Source organism: Marmota marmota, unplaced genomic scaffold (assembly GCF_001458135.2).
Source record: "Marmota marmota marmota unplaced genomic scaffold, marMar, whole genome shotgun sequence".
In the NCBI taxonomy this organism is placed as follows: domain Eukaryota; kingdom Metazoa; phylum Chordata; class Mammalia; order Rodentia; family Sciuridae; genus Marmota; species Marmota marmota.
Window position 1 is genome coordinate 638,215 of NW_026000057.1, and position 14,132 is coordinate 652,346.

Below are 14,132 nucleotides of genomic sequence, written 5' to 3' on the forward strand. Positions count from 1 at the left end.
GTTCCCAAGCCTCGTGGCGCCTCGGCCGTCTCTGGACGCCGCCTCCACCCACCGGGTGCTCTTGCTCCAGGCCTTGCTCGCCAATCCTCGGGGACCCCGCGCTGGTGGCCTCCCTGGGTGACCCGACGGAGTCCGGAAGTTAGTGCATTAGTGGAGAGGGCGTGGACCCGTGTAAGGCTGGGACGAGGCGTTCGCTCCTCAGTGGCCCAAACAAGTTGGAGGGAAAAAAATGAGGCTCAGTTTTGTCATTGAGATCGAAAGCCCTCTCTGCCTGGGCACGCAGACGTTCGTCCTCATGATCACCCGCGTGATTACTCTCTGACCTCTGGGCATGGCTCTGCGCCGTTTAGAGATCTATCTATATCTATGAAAAGTGCCCTGGTGACTTGGACGTTATTTAAGTAACCACCATTAACTCTGTTGGCCAGTCTGCCCCTAGTGGAGCGTCTGTACCGTTTTTGCTTACTGCTTGGTTTTGATTGGATGTTCCATTATGAAAACTAGTTCGGAAGTTTTCCTAAGTGAGGAAGGCCAGTTTTGAAGGCCTTACTTTGATAAATATGGTAAACATGTGTAGTGTTGAAACACAAATTTGAACCCTGTTAAAGTTATATGTTTACTGTTTGTAAAGAGAAGATAACTAGAACAACTGCCAAAGAAATTGTGGTACATATGTTTAATATCTTTTCAGACCGGCTTGAATTTATAGTTAATGGTGGCATTTGATTTGATGTTTTATTTAGATATCATGAAGTAAGACATTGTACTTAATGTCTTGGCAGACTTAGGTCATCTGACTGTGTAGTTCAAAAAGTGATTTAAATTGGGTTCAAATGTGCTTTTAAATGATTTCTTGTTTTATATTTCATTGAATTTTTTTTTTTTTAATGAGGAACAGGTTACTTAACATCAGACCAACTTTTTTTTTTTTTTTTTTTTTTGGTGGGCAATAAAACTACTTGGCTTTTAGCATAATTTCTTTTGATGTTTATATATTTTAGAATTGTTTGGTAGTACAATTAAGTACCTTATTTTAAAGACACTTTTTGGGGGAATGTGTGCTTAATATTTCATGGTCCCCCAAAAAGAGTTTAGTTTAAAATTTAACAACAATAAGAACACTTTATTTTACTGTTTTTGAGTTTATTAAATAAAATAGTAAGTGTAACTTCTTTTCTGTTCTCTTGTGTAGAAAGAGGAGAAAATGCCAAAAAAAAAGACTGGAGCAAGGAAGAAGGCTGAAAACCGCCGAGAACGTGAAAAACAGCTAAGAGCATCAAGAAGCACTGTAGATTTAGCTAAACACCCATGTAATGCTTCAATGGTAACACTTTTTTCCCCTAAACTATGTCATGTTTTATCTGAAATATACCTGAAGAAATTTTAATAGTGTTCCCCCATTTATTTTATTGATGAGTCTGAAACTTATTCTAGAGACATGTTTCCTTATTTTCACAAACACTGAGTAGCAGTGATTTTTTATTTTATTTTATATTACATAGAAAACCTAGACTATTAACTCGGATATCGTTGGTGATAGATACTGAACAAAAATAGATAACAGGAGCTGTGTACAATTTTCCAGTTGCTCTAGCCTTATGTTCCATAACTCTGTTTGTTGTAGTTGGATTTTCGTCTTTTTCACTTAGCAAATTTTAATTCATTTGACTTATTTTTTCTCTCAACAACGTTCCAACATCTCTTGTGTTCCTGTTCTGCTGCCTTATTAGTTGTGCTGCATGGATTAGTCTTAATAAATTCAGGCTGGTTTGAATGGTGAAAGTTGTAAAAAAGCAAAGGATTATATCATCATTACCTTTTTCCTTTATTTGATCATGTTTCTTTTGAGATATCTCATTTCTTCTCATTTCCATGCTTCTCTACTTTTTCTATTCCTACTGTTATTCATTTTTCCCTTTTTTTGTTTTATCAAAGATGCATGAAATGACTTAATGACTTAATTTAGCAAATATTTTGTGCCATACTATTTTATATACTGTGGGGATACATAGATGAGTGACATGTTTCCTGTTTCCACAAGCTTATAGTTCAGTTGTGTTGCGTACTACTCAGGACAGGACTTGCTTATTTATAAATAACAAATATAACTTAAATACCTTGGAAAAATAGTTTATTGAATGGATGATGGAATAATTCATGTAGCTATGAAGGGGAAGGATATAGCTGGGGCTCATGGACAGATGAAACCCAGGACAACTTGTAGTTGCTTTTTGCATTTGTTTCTTTTTGCTTATTAGTTCCATTTTCTCATACTTAGTTTATTTATTTAACTTCGCAGTTACAGATAGGTCGCATATATCATATATTTTGTTGAGCTCAGATGGAAAGAACTCTTTCCTTATTATAGTAAATAGATACTACAGGAAATTGTATGTAGGTTGGTGCTGAGCCAGTACCCATCCCAGGACTAACATATATGGTGAGGGGGATAGGAGTTAGGAGCAAAATTAAATAGCACAGGTATGACAGTGGGATTCCCTTCTGAGTATCAAAGTCCTTTCCAGAGCAAAACAATAATAGCATATGTAAATACATGCAATGAGTGCTATATCTGGATAATGTTTCAGTAAAGGTACAGTGTAATTCTTAGGACTTAGATGTGATAAAATTGTGTGTGGGTGGGGTGCATTTCACAGAGAAGGTGGAATTATAACCCAAACTTCCAAAAAGTAGAGATTTAATGAGTAGTGTTGAATACGTAAAGCCCCGGAGAGGGGAGAGTGCAAGACATATTTGGGGAAAGGCTAATAAGGTAACTTGAGTATTAAAAGAACAAGCCTGAAAAGTGGTTAAGGATCAGACTGTGGTGAGCATTTAAAGCCATGTTAAAATATAGATATTCTGTGGTCTTTATTATTTTTGCATTCTTCGTTTCTTGCGTCCATTCTGTAGTATTTAACTTCTTAAACAATCAAAAAAGAGACCAGCATAGTATTTAGCCTCTTTAATGATAATGCCACTTCCTCTTCTAGTGTGTTATGCCCAGAATATACCTTTGTTTTGTGTCTTTGTTATCTAATTAGGTATAGACGCTTGTGTGCCTGGGTGGAGTTGGAGGATTTGGGGTTGTGCTACTTAAATTTTAACACAGAAAACTAGATTCTTTATAATGTAAGTAAATTTGCACTTTTCAGCAACAGAAAAATTAATGTTATGTTTTTACATCTTATAGGAATGTGACAAGTGTCAGAGGTAAACTTTCTTTATTTTCCCCCTATCTACATACATTAAAAGAGTCCCTCTGATGTTTTATCTGAAATATTTACCATATTTAAAATTTTTTATTTTACATGACAAGGCGGCAGAAGAATAGAGCATTTTGCTATTTTTGTAATTCTGTACAGAAGTTGCCAATATGTGCACAGTGTGGTAAGTATATAACTACGGATGCCTACCTTTTATCAAAATGTGTGTGGCAGTTAATCAGCTTGAAAACCTATATGTTCATTATTATTGCTTACATTAAGGTAAATGCCTTACCATTACAAAGTGTTTCTTAAAAAATGTTATTTGGTCTACCAAAATACTTCAAGTGTTAGTTTTGCCTCTTTGATATACTGTCGGAAAATAGTGAAGGTAAAAATCTAGAAATAGGCCTGGGAATATAGCTCCCATGAACAGGGCCCTGGGTTCAATCCCCAGCACCACAGGGGGGAAAAAAATCTAGAAATAGTTTATCAGCAAGTTGTTTTAAAAATTAAAAGATCAGATTCTAGCTTAATATAATGTCTGATGATCTTAAATTTTTAATTATACAAACCTTAGTCGTGTCAATATTCATATTTTCTCTGTTTTGAATTTTGATTCCTGCTGATAGTCTCTATGGTTTCTTAAAACTTATTGGGGATAATTTTATTCCACATGTACCCCTTTCTTACTTTGATCAGTTCTTTTCCTGTTTGATATTTACATGTTATTTTTGAGTTTCCTCAAATGTATTCCCAAATGCTTGAAATAAAGAGTTTTTAAGTCACATACTGTTTCCAATTATTGGTGGAAACTTTTACCCTGAAATAATTATTCAAAATAAAATTGATTATTTATGTTAAAAGTACTGAAGATGCACAATAAAGAAGCCCGATCAACTTTATTAACTTCAGATTTACTCCTCCAACTTTATTTGAACAATATCCTTTTATTCATGAGATGCTGGGACAATTTGAGATGTGCTCCTATATGTGTGTAAGTTCGATAATATTGCAGAAAGTTGGTAGTACTTCAGCTACATCTCTGAAAATTTTAGTGTAGTTCTAGCTATCAAAGAAGACATCCCTTCAGTTCTGCATTTAATGAAAAAGAAAACTGACCTGGTTGGAATACTCTTTTGCTTGGTTTTATGTCATTACTTTATAAAGGTATTTCTATTTATTTATTTATTTATTTTAGTTGTTGATAGACCTTTATTTATTTATACATGCTTCACACATGCCAGGCAAGTGCGCTACCGCTGAGCCACAGCCTCAGCCCTTTTGTCATTACTTTATAAAAGACAGTAGAAGGAAAAAATATTTTGTGGAAGGTTAAAAGGTAAAGTCTCCCCATATTTTTAGTGTCTCTAGGCTTGGATTGGGTAAGAGCTGTACTTGGGTGCATTTTCTACTTACTGATTCTTCTTAGTGTTAGACATCTAAAAGTTGGGTAGCTGCTGCCTTCCTCATTTCCAGTTTCTCTTTCTTCCCATTTCCTGTTGTCTAACTTTGTTTCCCAGGAAATCATGATGATAGAAAATTGAGCATTTTCTATTTCTCTTGTTTTCCACTTTGTTGAATCTTGTTGGGTGATCAGTATATTATCATTAATGTTTGCATTGTATCTGATAAGCAGATTTCCTGATAATGTTTGGATTGGTAATTTGCTGTTAGATCAGAACCTTTGTGGGTGTTGTGATTTTTTAGTTGTAACACTATATTCTTGGTTTGTGTGCTCATTTGGGTATGATGTAAGCTTCAAACACACTTTTTTTTTTTAAATTTTTTAGTTTTCGGAGGACACAACATCTTTGTTTGTATGTGGTGCTGAGGATCGAACCCGGGCTGCACGCATGCCAGGAGAGCACGCTACTGCTTGAGCCACATCCCCAGCCCTCAAACTAGACTTTTTAATGTGTGTTATAAAATGTAAAATTCATTTTAAGGTGTGACTTTTTAAAATGTTTTGATTTATCTGAGAATTCATAAGATTTTAAAATGTTAAAATGATCATTAAATTACCAAGTGTAACCTGCAATTTTAGTTTTTATTTTCATAGGACTTGGTCTGAGTCAAAAGAATTAGTGAATTCTTGCATGTATTACTATGTAGCCCTAATAGTGCAAGTTTTTTTCTGTACTAGGAAAAACAAAGTGCATGATGAAGTCTTCGGACTGTGTCATAAAGCATGCTGGCGTATACAGTACTGGCCTTGCTATGGTGGTAAGCTGCTTGTTTCATCTGACATTGGGTGGTTTCTGAGAATAAGAAGAAGTCATTCTGACCAAGAGTTATTTTTTTTCTAAATAGCAGTGCTTTGTCTCTTGTTTTGGTCAGTTATATCTCAGTGGTACCTTTCTAATGGGTTTTACTCAGGCTTCACAAATATTATTTACTGTTCTGAAAGGCTTTCTTAGCCAGTGTTCAAGCCTTTGTTTAAATAATTGACCAAGTTCTAAACTAATTTTAGGATAAGTGTTTTGTTTTTAACATTACATTTCAAAAAATGTATATGTTTATTATGTAGTATCTTCTTTGCATATACCATTTTTTAAGGAAATTTATTGTTTTAATTAACAATGGATTGTGTTGTTGAGAGCCACAGCCAAAGGGGCCCCAGCAAACTTCCAGCTGCCAGCAAACTTCCAGCTGCCCGCTGATGATTGGCTCACAGCGGCCCCAGCAACATCTAGCTGATTGGCTCCTCGGCCCCAGCAACATCTAGCTGATTGGCTCCTCTGCGGTGATGCTCATTGGACTGTTTCCCTGCCCTTTCAGACCACGGAGCTGCTCATTGGGGGACTTTTTTTGGCTCCGCCCACGTGACCCAGCCAATCGGCCTCAAGAGCAGGAGGATTGTGGGAGGTGGAGAGAGGCTTGTGTGGGAGAGAGAGGCTTGTGGAAAGCCGGTGGTGGCAGTTGAGGCTCTGAGGATTTTTCCTGAGAGGCTGTTTTGTTTGGCGTGTGTGGTTCTAAAAATAAAGTTAGTTTCTTTTGACAAGTGGCTCCTGATTGTGCCCAGCCAGACTGCGGCATTTGGTGGCTCGCACGGGGAGCGACTGAGGGATGCTAAATAGGATTATCCTGTTCTCTGAGAGTGGTTAATTAACAATGGATTGTGTGGTATATTTTGTTCTCTTTTAATAAAACATCTTTTCCTTTTAAATATAAGTTAGTGTATTCCGGTTTTTTCTTTTATGCTTTAGGTTTAATTTCTAGTCTGATGAAAGTGATATTGTTTTTGTGTCAAGAGAAGTATTTTATGGTAATTTATAGTTTTTTATGGTAATTCTCCAAAAATAAATAGTTTTCTACTATGAAGCATACTTTTTTCTTGTCACTTGGTAGTCTGGTCTGTGAGCTTTCTTTCCAGATTCTGGTAACCACTCCTTCCCCTCATTTGTCCATTTAGGTGTTAGAGGTGGTCATTGTATCATCTCTTGATATCCCCCCCCCCCCCAGCCCTTCCCTGTTATTTATAAATAATCTCTTGAAAATCTTAATTTATCTAATTTCAGAGTGCCTTCTCTTTCTTGTTACAACCCTGACGATTTAAGACATATCTTTAAGGGTTGCAAAACTCTATTGATAAGCCATTTTTTTTTTACAAGTCAACAAGTATTCTTCAGGTTTACTGTTTACTATTTGCTTTTTTTTTTTGTTACAGAACCTTGAATAGCAGAGTATTACATTGAGATTTAGGACTGACTTTAAATCTTAGGTCATGTGTAATCCAGGTCTGGGATTTGGATTTAGTCTTGGGCCTCACATTTCTCATTAATAAAGAAAAGATCATCTGACCTTACTCTGTTAAGATTCTAAGATAAGATTCTTTCTCGCTTTTACTATTCTGTAGGTGTCAGTGTATCATTGAAAAATTCATTATTTTTTAAAATATTTTTTAAAGATGTTGATGAACCTTATTTTATTTATATGTGGTACTGAGAATCAAACCCAGTGCCTCACACATGCTAGGCAAGTGTTCTACCATTGAGCCACAACCCCAGCCCAAAAAATACATTCTTATTCTGTTATCTTGCTATATAATTGGAGAGTCTTACCCTCTAGTTTAGTGTGATGTATTTTACTTCAATTTTTTTTCCACAAAGAAATGTTACAATGATTTAATTTGTAAGTTATCTTTAAAAAGAAGAAAATGGCTGAAGTTTAATATTTTCCCAGGTATTTTAGAAAAGCTATAGGATTGTATTTATGACTTATACAGATAAAAAGGGTTTTTCTTAAATCAAAACTGATGGTATTTAAAAATTCAATTTAGTTATAGGAATTGAAATAGACAAGAAAGCTTAAAATGTGGACTCCAAACTTCATTTGAATTAGAATTAATTTTACTTAATTTAATAATATTAGAGTAGGTGTATAGTTTTCTCCATTGTTTCTTTTTCTTTTGACTTATAACTGAGTTTTGTATATTGCAGGTAGTTGTTGGTGAAGTGATTTTTCAGAGAACTCTTTAATTTTTGCTTGGGGTGAACAGTAAAAATCTTTACTGAAGCTTCCAACTATCTCTGAGTGTTAGTGAAATGCTAAATGAACAGTTGGATGGTTACCATTGGTTAAACAATGATTGCAGCTGGTTAAGGACAGTGATTATATTTTCTTGTTCCTTGGTTGCAGGGTGCAATATGTGACTTCTGTGAAGCTTGGGTTTGCCATGGTAGGAAGTGTCTTAGTACACATGCCTGTGCCTGCCCTCTGACTGATGCTGAGTGTGTTGAATGTGAACGAGGTGTATGGGACCATGGTGAGTGCTTAGATACAGGCACTGAGCTTGGTTATAAGTAAAGGTTGACTTTTAGACATTCTGAATGCTATTTTCAAGATTTTTTTCAGGGTACTGAAAAATTCTAATTACGAGTACTGTTTTGATGATCATTTTAATTGGAAAAGTGATTTATATCAACAGTAATAGTATTGTTTATGTAAGCAGTCAGGGAGGGAAGTCTTGGGGAGTAGGTGGTGTCCTTGAGCATTGCATTATGCAAGCTCACTTTTATGGTTCAAGTTCAAGTAGTTGGTTTTTGTTAAAAATTGCTGTGCAATTTGAGTGTACCTCTGAAATCACTTGCCATCTCTTTGCAGTTTTGTATATAAAATTTTAAAAATTATAGTTTATTATATTCATATCTGTGGTTTTCTTTTTTTAATCCAATAGGAGGCAGGATATTTAGTTGTTCTTTTTGCCATAACTTTTTGTGTGAAGATGATCAATTTGAGCATCAAGCCAGCTGCCAGGTTTTAGAGGCAGAAACATTTAAATGTAAGTTTTATTTTATTTTTATTTTTTAATGTTAGATGTTCTTTATACCTGAGAGTCTGAAGAGTATAAATGTTAAACTTAATGGAAAGGCAATCAGGTTTTTTTGTTTTGCTTATTATGACCTTCAATTAATGTATCTTTTTTTTTCTTCCTAGTAAAATATTAAAACACATGGTTCTGAAATTTTCAGCAGGGATGCCAGTGGCATATTGATTGAGTCAGTTCTTCATTTTTGTGGACTTGACCAGGCATTGTAGGATTTATAGTAAATGAATACCCAATGTCATGTTTACCTTTAAGTAAAATCACAGTCCACCTTCCTCTGCCATTCCTAGATGTCCTCAAGTGTTACCACCCCTACTTTCTTCTTGCTGTTGGTTTCAGTGGTCGTTAGGGATCAGAATATGGAGGAAGTACCTGCAAGGGTTTTAAGAAATACAGGTGCCCAGGCGTTATCCCTGAAGATTCTCTTTTGAAGTCTGTAGTGGGTGCCAGGGCATCCATATTTAACCTGTACATATATTTCTCATCCATTTTCCAGTTAAGAACCAGTATTAACAATTGGGTTAGTAATACTGTCATCTTTTACAGATAATATCTTAAAAGGTTAGTTGAAATGAAAATCCACATAAAGCATTAGTCTCTACTGCCTAGCACCTAACCCTCATTAAATCATAGTTACCATCAATAAGAAAAAGGCTAAAATTTCCCATAGTCACTTCTTTTAATTTGGGGCTAATTCCTATTAACCCATAAATTGTGGTTGATAAGTCATTGATCTGATGATATATGTACAACACACACACACTATATAGATGTATGTGTGTGTGTGTGTGTGTGTGTATGTATATATGAAATTCTCAATATTATGTAGAAACTCAAAGATTAAAAGCATCTCAAAGTGTATAGCATATTTGAACCCATCTTTGTCTTTTGTAGAATGTATAATATAAAAATTGAATTATTTTAATTGGGGCTTGGGAGCTTTTTGTATATTTATAGCATTTGAATCCAAAAGACAGGAAACTGTGATAAGGTGAGAGCAGTAGTAGTTCAGTAAAGGACAAAAGAAGAAAACTGAATAATTGACAGGATTTTAAGTGAATTTCTCTCTCACAGGTGTCTCATGCAATCGTCTTGGTCAGCATTCATGTCTTCGTTGTAAGGTATATTTAAGTATTTTTCTGTTTAGATTTTTTTATTATTATTTTTGGTATAGAGGATTGACCCAGGTTGCTTAACTACCTAGCCCTTTTTATTTCTTATTTTGAAACAGGGTCTTGCTAAGTTGTTTAGGTCCTCACTCAATTGCTGAAATTGGCCTTGACCTACCTCATCCTCTTGAATCTCTGAGATAACAGGTGTGCACCACCACGCTCAGTATAGGTTTTCTTTTAATTTCTATATACCACTACCAGTCCTTGGATTCTTTCTAGCTATAAATGATCTCTATGTGAAATAAGAATTAATTTAATTCTTTTATTTTTGAGATTGTGAAGTTGAAATTGAGAGGACCTAAAGAATTTCCGCTAGTCCTCTGGTTGGCTTGTACTGTTGTTGCCCCTGGTACACAAGTCTCCGGGTTCCTGGCTTAGTGTTTTTTATGTCATATGTTTATGGAAGAACATTGTAACCCCAAGATTGGGAGTGTATTTTAATTACTGTCAAAATGCCCCTGCTTAAAAAACTTTAGGTGAAGTAAGGATTATCATGGCATTCTATTTCCTTATACTGGCTCCAGCATTTCTTTTGGTCAAATATCACTAAGCAGATGCGGCCAATTCACTTTCTCTAAGAAATGTTTTTCTGGGAGGCCGGGCATGGTGGCACATGTAATACCAGCCACTCAGGGGGCCAAGGCAGGATGATTCCAAGTTCTAGGCCAGTTTCAGCAATTTAGCAAGGCTCTCAGCAACTTAGACTCTGTCTTAAAAAAAAAAAAAAAAATGACAAACAAGATGAAGGACTTGGATAGTAGCTCAGTGGCTCAGTGGTAACATGCCCTGGGTTCAATCACCAATAACAACAACAACAAAAAGAAAGGTTTTTCTGCTTCTTCCTAATCCTATTTGTTCTTTCTCTCCCAACTATGCTGCAGTTTTGCCAGGGCTTTCAGTTTATTGAAAGTGTTCATGCTGTCAAGCTCTTAGGCATTGTCTGTACAGTTTCCTTTGTCTGGAACACTTTCCATGTTTGCTTCCCCTCTTATACCCCCATTCACCTAGGCACCCATTCAGCTAAGACATCGTGCCCCCTGGGAAGCCTTTCTGGATCCTGTGTATGGTTTAGTGCCCCTCCTATGCACTTCCCTTTCAATGCTTAGTGTTGTGTATGACTCTCCGCCATCTCCAGATAGACTGCTCTGTGAGGGTGGATAGATTGTTCACCATTGTGTCATCAGGGACAGTGGGAATATTGAAATGCTTACAAATACTCTCTGTAGTTAGTCTCTGCCTTGTGTTGGGTCATTATTCACAAGTCCTGGCCAAAACAAAACAAAACAAAAAAAAACATCCCATTTTCTTAAGAAAGTGTAATCAGGACTGTGACTAGTTCCAAAAAAATTCTTAAATCTTTATATTTTAACAAAATTCTATCTCTAAATTCTCCTAAAGAGAGAACTGAGGACTAAATTAGAGCAAATTACATTCCATGCTTTTATATAATTGTGTCACAAGGAATCCTAATGTTATATATAACTAAAAAGAACTAAAAAAAAAATTTAAAAGGCAAAAAGAAAATTTCCTTGAAATATTAAGTGATATAAATATTTATTTACTCATTTTTACTTTCCCTATATAGGCTTGTTTCTGTGATGAACATACAAGGAGTAAGGTGTTTAAGCAGGAAAAAGGAAAACAGCCTCCTTGCCCTAAATGTGGACATGAAACTCAGGAAACAAAGGATCTTAGCATGTCAAGTAAGACTCTCAAGATACTTAGGAAATGTTTTGCTTCCTTGCTTAGACAACATTTATGTTATTTCTCATATTTTTAAAAATTGCTGTTTCTCCCTTGTCTTTTCTTGAGCAAGTAAGTTTTTCTTGTTTGCTTTTGTTTGTTTTCTACAGGGGGCAATCCTGGGGATGGAACTCAGGGCCTCACACATGCTTGGCAGTTGCTCTACCACTAAGCTCACTTGGAGCCTTGCAAATGGGATTTTATAGCTTTGTAAAATAGATGGGTACTATTTTCCAATTTAACATCAAAAAATACTGACATTCACTTGGGTATTTTTGTCCCCATTGTCAACAGGAAATACTAGAATTTAAGATCAAGAAGAACAACTTTTCTGTTTTTCTAAGGCTTTCTTATTAAATAATTGAAGTTATAAATTCTTAAATCTTCATTACTTGAAAGTCATATTCATTCTGAAGTTATTCTTAGGTGTGTAGTATTTGGGTACAGTGCTTACTTGTGATAAACCATATAATAATTGTTATGGTTTTTTAGAAAATTTTTTATGAAATAAGGCTACTACAAATAAAAAAGTAGTCTACTGTTTACAGTTCTAATCTAACATGCTGACAGTAAAGCAGCTCACCTTTTGTTAAAAACAGGTTTGACTTTACTAAGCATGTCAGAGTGGAACCATAATTTTAAGCACTTAATCAAAGATGTAGTTGTGCATAGGTGAGAATGATGATTTTGCTGATTGTGATATAAAATGTATGCTACTAAGCGTTAATGAAAAGTTTTCTAGGGTATCTGCATTATAAAATAGCTCTTAAGAAAAATTTTAATGACATTTTTGTGAGTTACATGATTCAGAAATAACCTTGATTGACTAAATGAAGGGTACTTTAAGTTTTAACTTGCCTTATCTGGAGAATTTTGGTGGTCTAATTTTGTTTTCTTTTTCTAGATTTAATGAAATGATAGCTGTAATCTTTATTTATTGTGTTTGTAGACTCGTTGTGTATTGTATGAAATTAGGAAAATAGGGATTGCTTTTTTATTTGACTGTAATAAGGAGTAAAGTTCCATTATTTTATACATTATTGAAAAAAACAAAGATGTAGAGGATTTCAGAACTAAGATGCATATTTGTCCTTTGTAGCACGCTCTCTGAAATTTGGCCGTCAGACTGGAGTTGAAGAGGGAGATGGAGCTTCTGGTTATGATGCTTATTGGAAGAACCTTTCATCCGACAAGTACGGTGATGCAGGCTACCGTGATGAGGATGATGATGAGTATGACGCAGAGGATGACGAAGAGGAAGAAGATGAAGGTGGAAAGGATTCAGATGCTGAATCATCTGATTTATTTACTAATTTGAATTTAGGAAGGACCTATGCCAGTGGCTATGCTCACTATGAAGAACAAGAGAACTAGGGGAGCTGCTTGCCTGTTGGTGGTTGTGTATGACAAGAGCCAGGAGCACATGTCATGAGGAATCATGTGGGTGTTCAGAAGTACTAGCACTTGACCTTGTTCTATTACCAGTCCCACGAGACTAAGGAGTAGGGCACAGCATTTTTATAGGAACTGATAATCAGGCTTTTAATATGAGAGAAATGAGTTTCAAATGTAAGACATTTATTGGTCCAGGCAAATGAAGTATCATGGATTAGATTGCTACTGATTTTAGTAATTTCTTAGTTTTTGCCAATCACATACATACATATAAAGGTAAAGGAATAAAATGGTAATATATTTATTTGAAATTAAATTACTGTTTTTATTAAAGGAGCACTGCTTAGAAATTCACTGTCTCGTTTTGTAAAATGGATTACTGTATTTTTTCCTTTATGTCTGTCCTCAGAATGAAAGTCATGTGTTATTATATTCTAAATTTTCATTAAATACTCATGTTGTTAGTAGTCATGCATGTTTCAGCATTCGGCCCATTTATCTCTCTTCACAATATATATCATGAACAATCCCTGTTTTAATACCTAAATGTATTGACAAAGGTGACTGACTACCTAACCATTTTTTAGAATTATGATACCAGAAGTAGTATTACAGATGCCTTACCCAGGAAATTTCATTTTTTGGAATAAATGGATGTAGTATTTCACTTTAGAACTTTGATATTTTATTTCTTCTCATTTTTTTTTCAATTTATTTTGGAAAATATTCCAGTGTTTTTCTATAAACTGCTTCAGTTTTTGCCTAATGAAAATATGTAGCAGAGACTAATTATGTGGCCGATATCACTGAAGGTAGGTGGAGAACTGACAATCCCTGGCACAAGTTCAGTTTTACAATGAATTTGGAGATGTGGTAGAAAGGAAAGTAGTGTCTGGATGGCTGGTATTATGGATGTATGGAGCAAATTCGGTTGGCTGTTGCTCTGCCATTTTTGTTGTAGAGAAACATAATGAACAGGGGGCGGGGGGCAATGGAAAGCCAGGTGGGAAAGCCACAGGGCCTGTGTTGGCTGGAAGAAAAGCTTTCCATGTCTCGCAACAGAAGGGCCAAGGAAACAGGACCAAGCCAAACACTGACAATCTGGATAGTTCTAAGGTAGTTCCCATCCAAGACATCTATTACACCAGAGCACTGCTTAGGAAAACCTGAGACCCAACGAGGAAGATGGAGGTGTTTGAATGGATGTTGCTGAAGATTTTTACTCCCTGGACCTTTGAGTCTAGTCAATGCCCACACCTTTCAGTTAAGGACAAGCATTTCCTATTT

At 35.5% G+C, this 14,132-nt stretch overlaps 1 protein-coding gene across 3 annotated transcripts in view; it reads left to right on the forward strand.

Moving 5' to 3' along the window:
• Znf330 (zinc finger protein 330) overlaps window positions 1-13,517 on the forward strand; it is a 13,748-nt gene extending 231 nt beyond the window's left edge. The window contains exons 1-10 of one of the 3 annotated variants that reach the window (XM_048813444.1): window positions 120-138; window positions 1,193-1,324; window positions 3,194-3,213; window positions 3,320-3,390; window positions 5,353-5,432; window positions 7,848-7,974; window positions 8,386-8,490; window positions 9,610-9,656; window positions 11,293-11,410; window positions 12,550-13,517. In XM_048813444.1, the coding sequence (XP_048669401.1) occupies window positions 1,205-1,324; window positions 3,194-3,213; window positions 3,320-3,390; window positions 5,353-5,432; window positions 7,848-7,974; window positions 8,386-8,490; window positions 9,610-9,656; window positions 11,293-11,410; window positions 12,550-12,824 (963 nt within the window). In that variant the 5' untranslated portion in view covers window positions 120-138; window positions 1,193-1,204 and the 3' untranslated portion in view covers window positions 12,825-13,517. Of the gene's footprint in view, window positions 1-119; window positions 139-1,192; window positions 1,325-3,193; window positions 3,214-3,319; window positions 3,391-5,352; window positions 5,433-7,847; window positions 7,975-8,385; window positions 8,491-9,609; window positions 9,657-11,292; window positions 11,411-12,549 lie in introns of those variants that run through there. The other 2 variants (XM_015484434.2, XM_048813445.1) reach the window with 2 other exon arrangements.
• The last annotated feature ends 615 nt before the right edge of the window (window positions 13,518-14,132 follow it).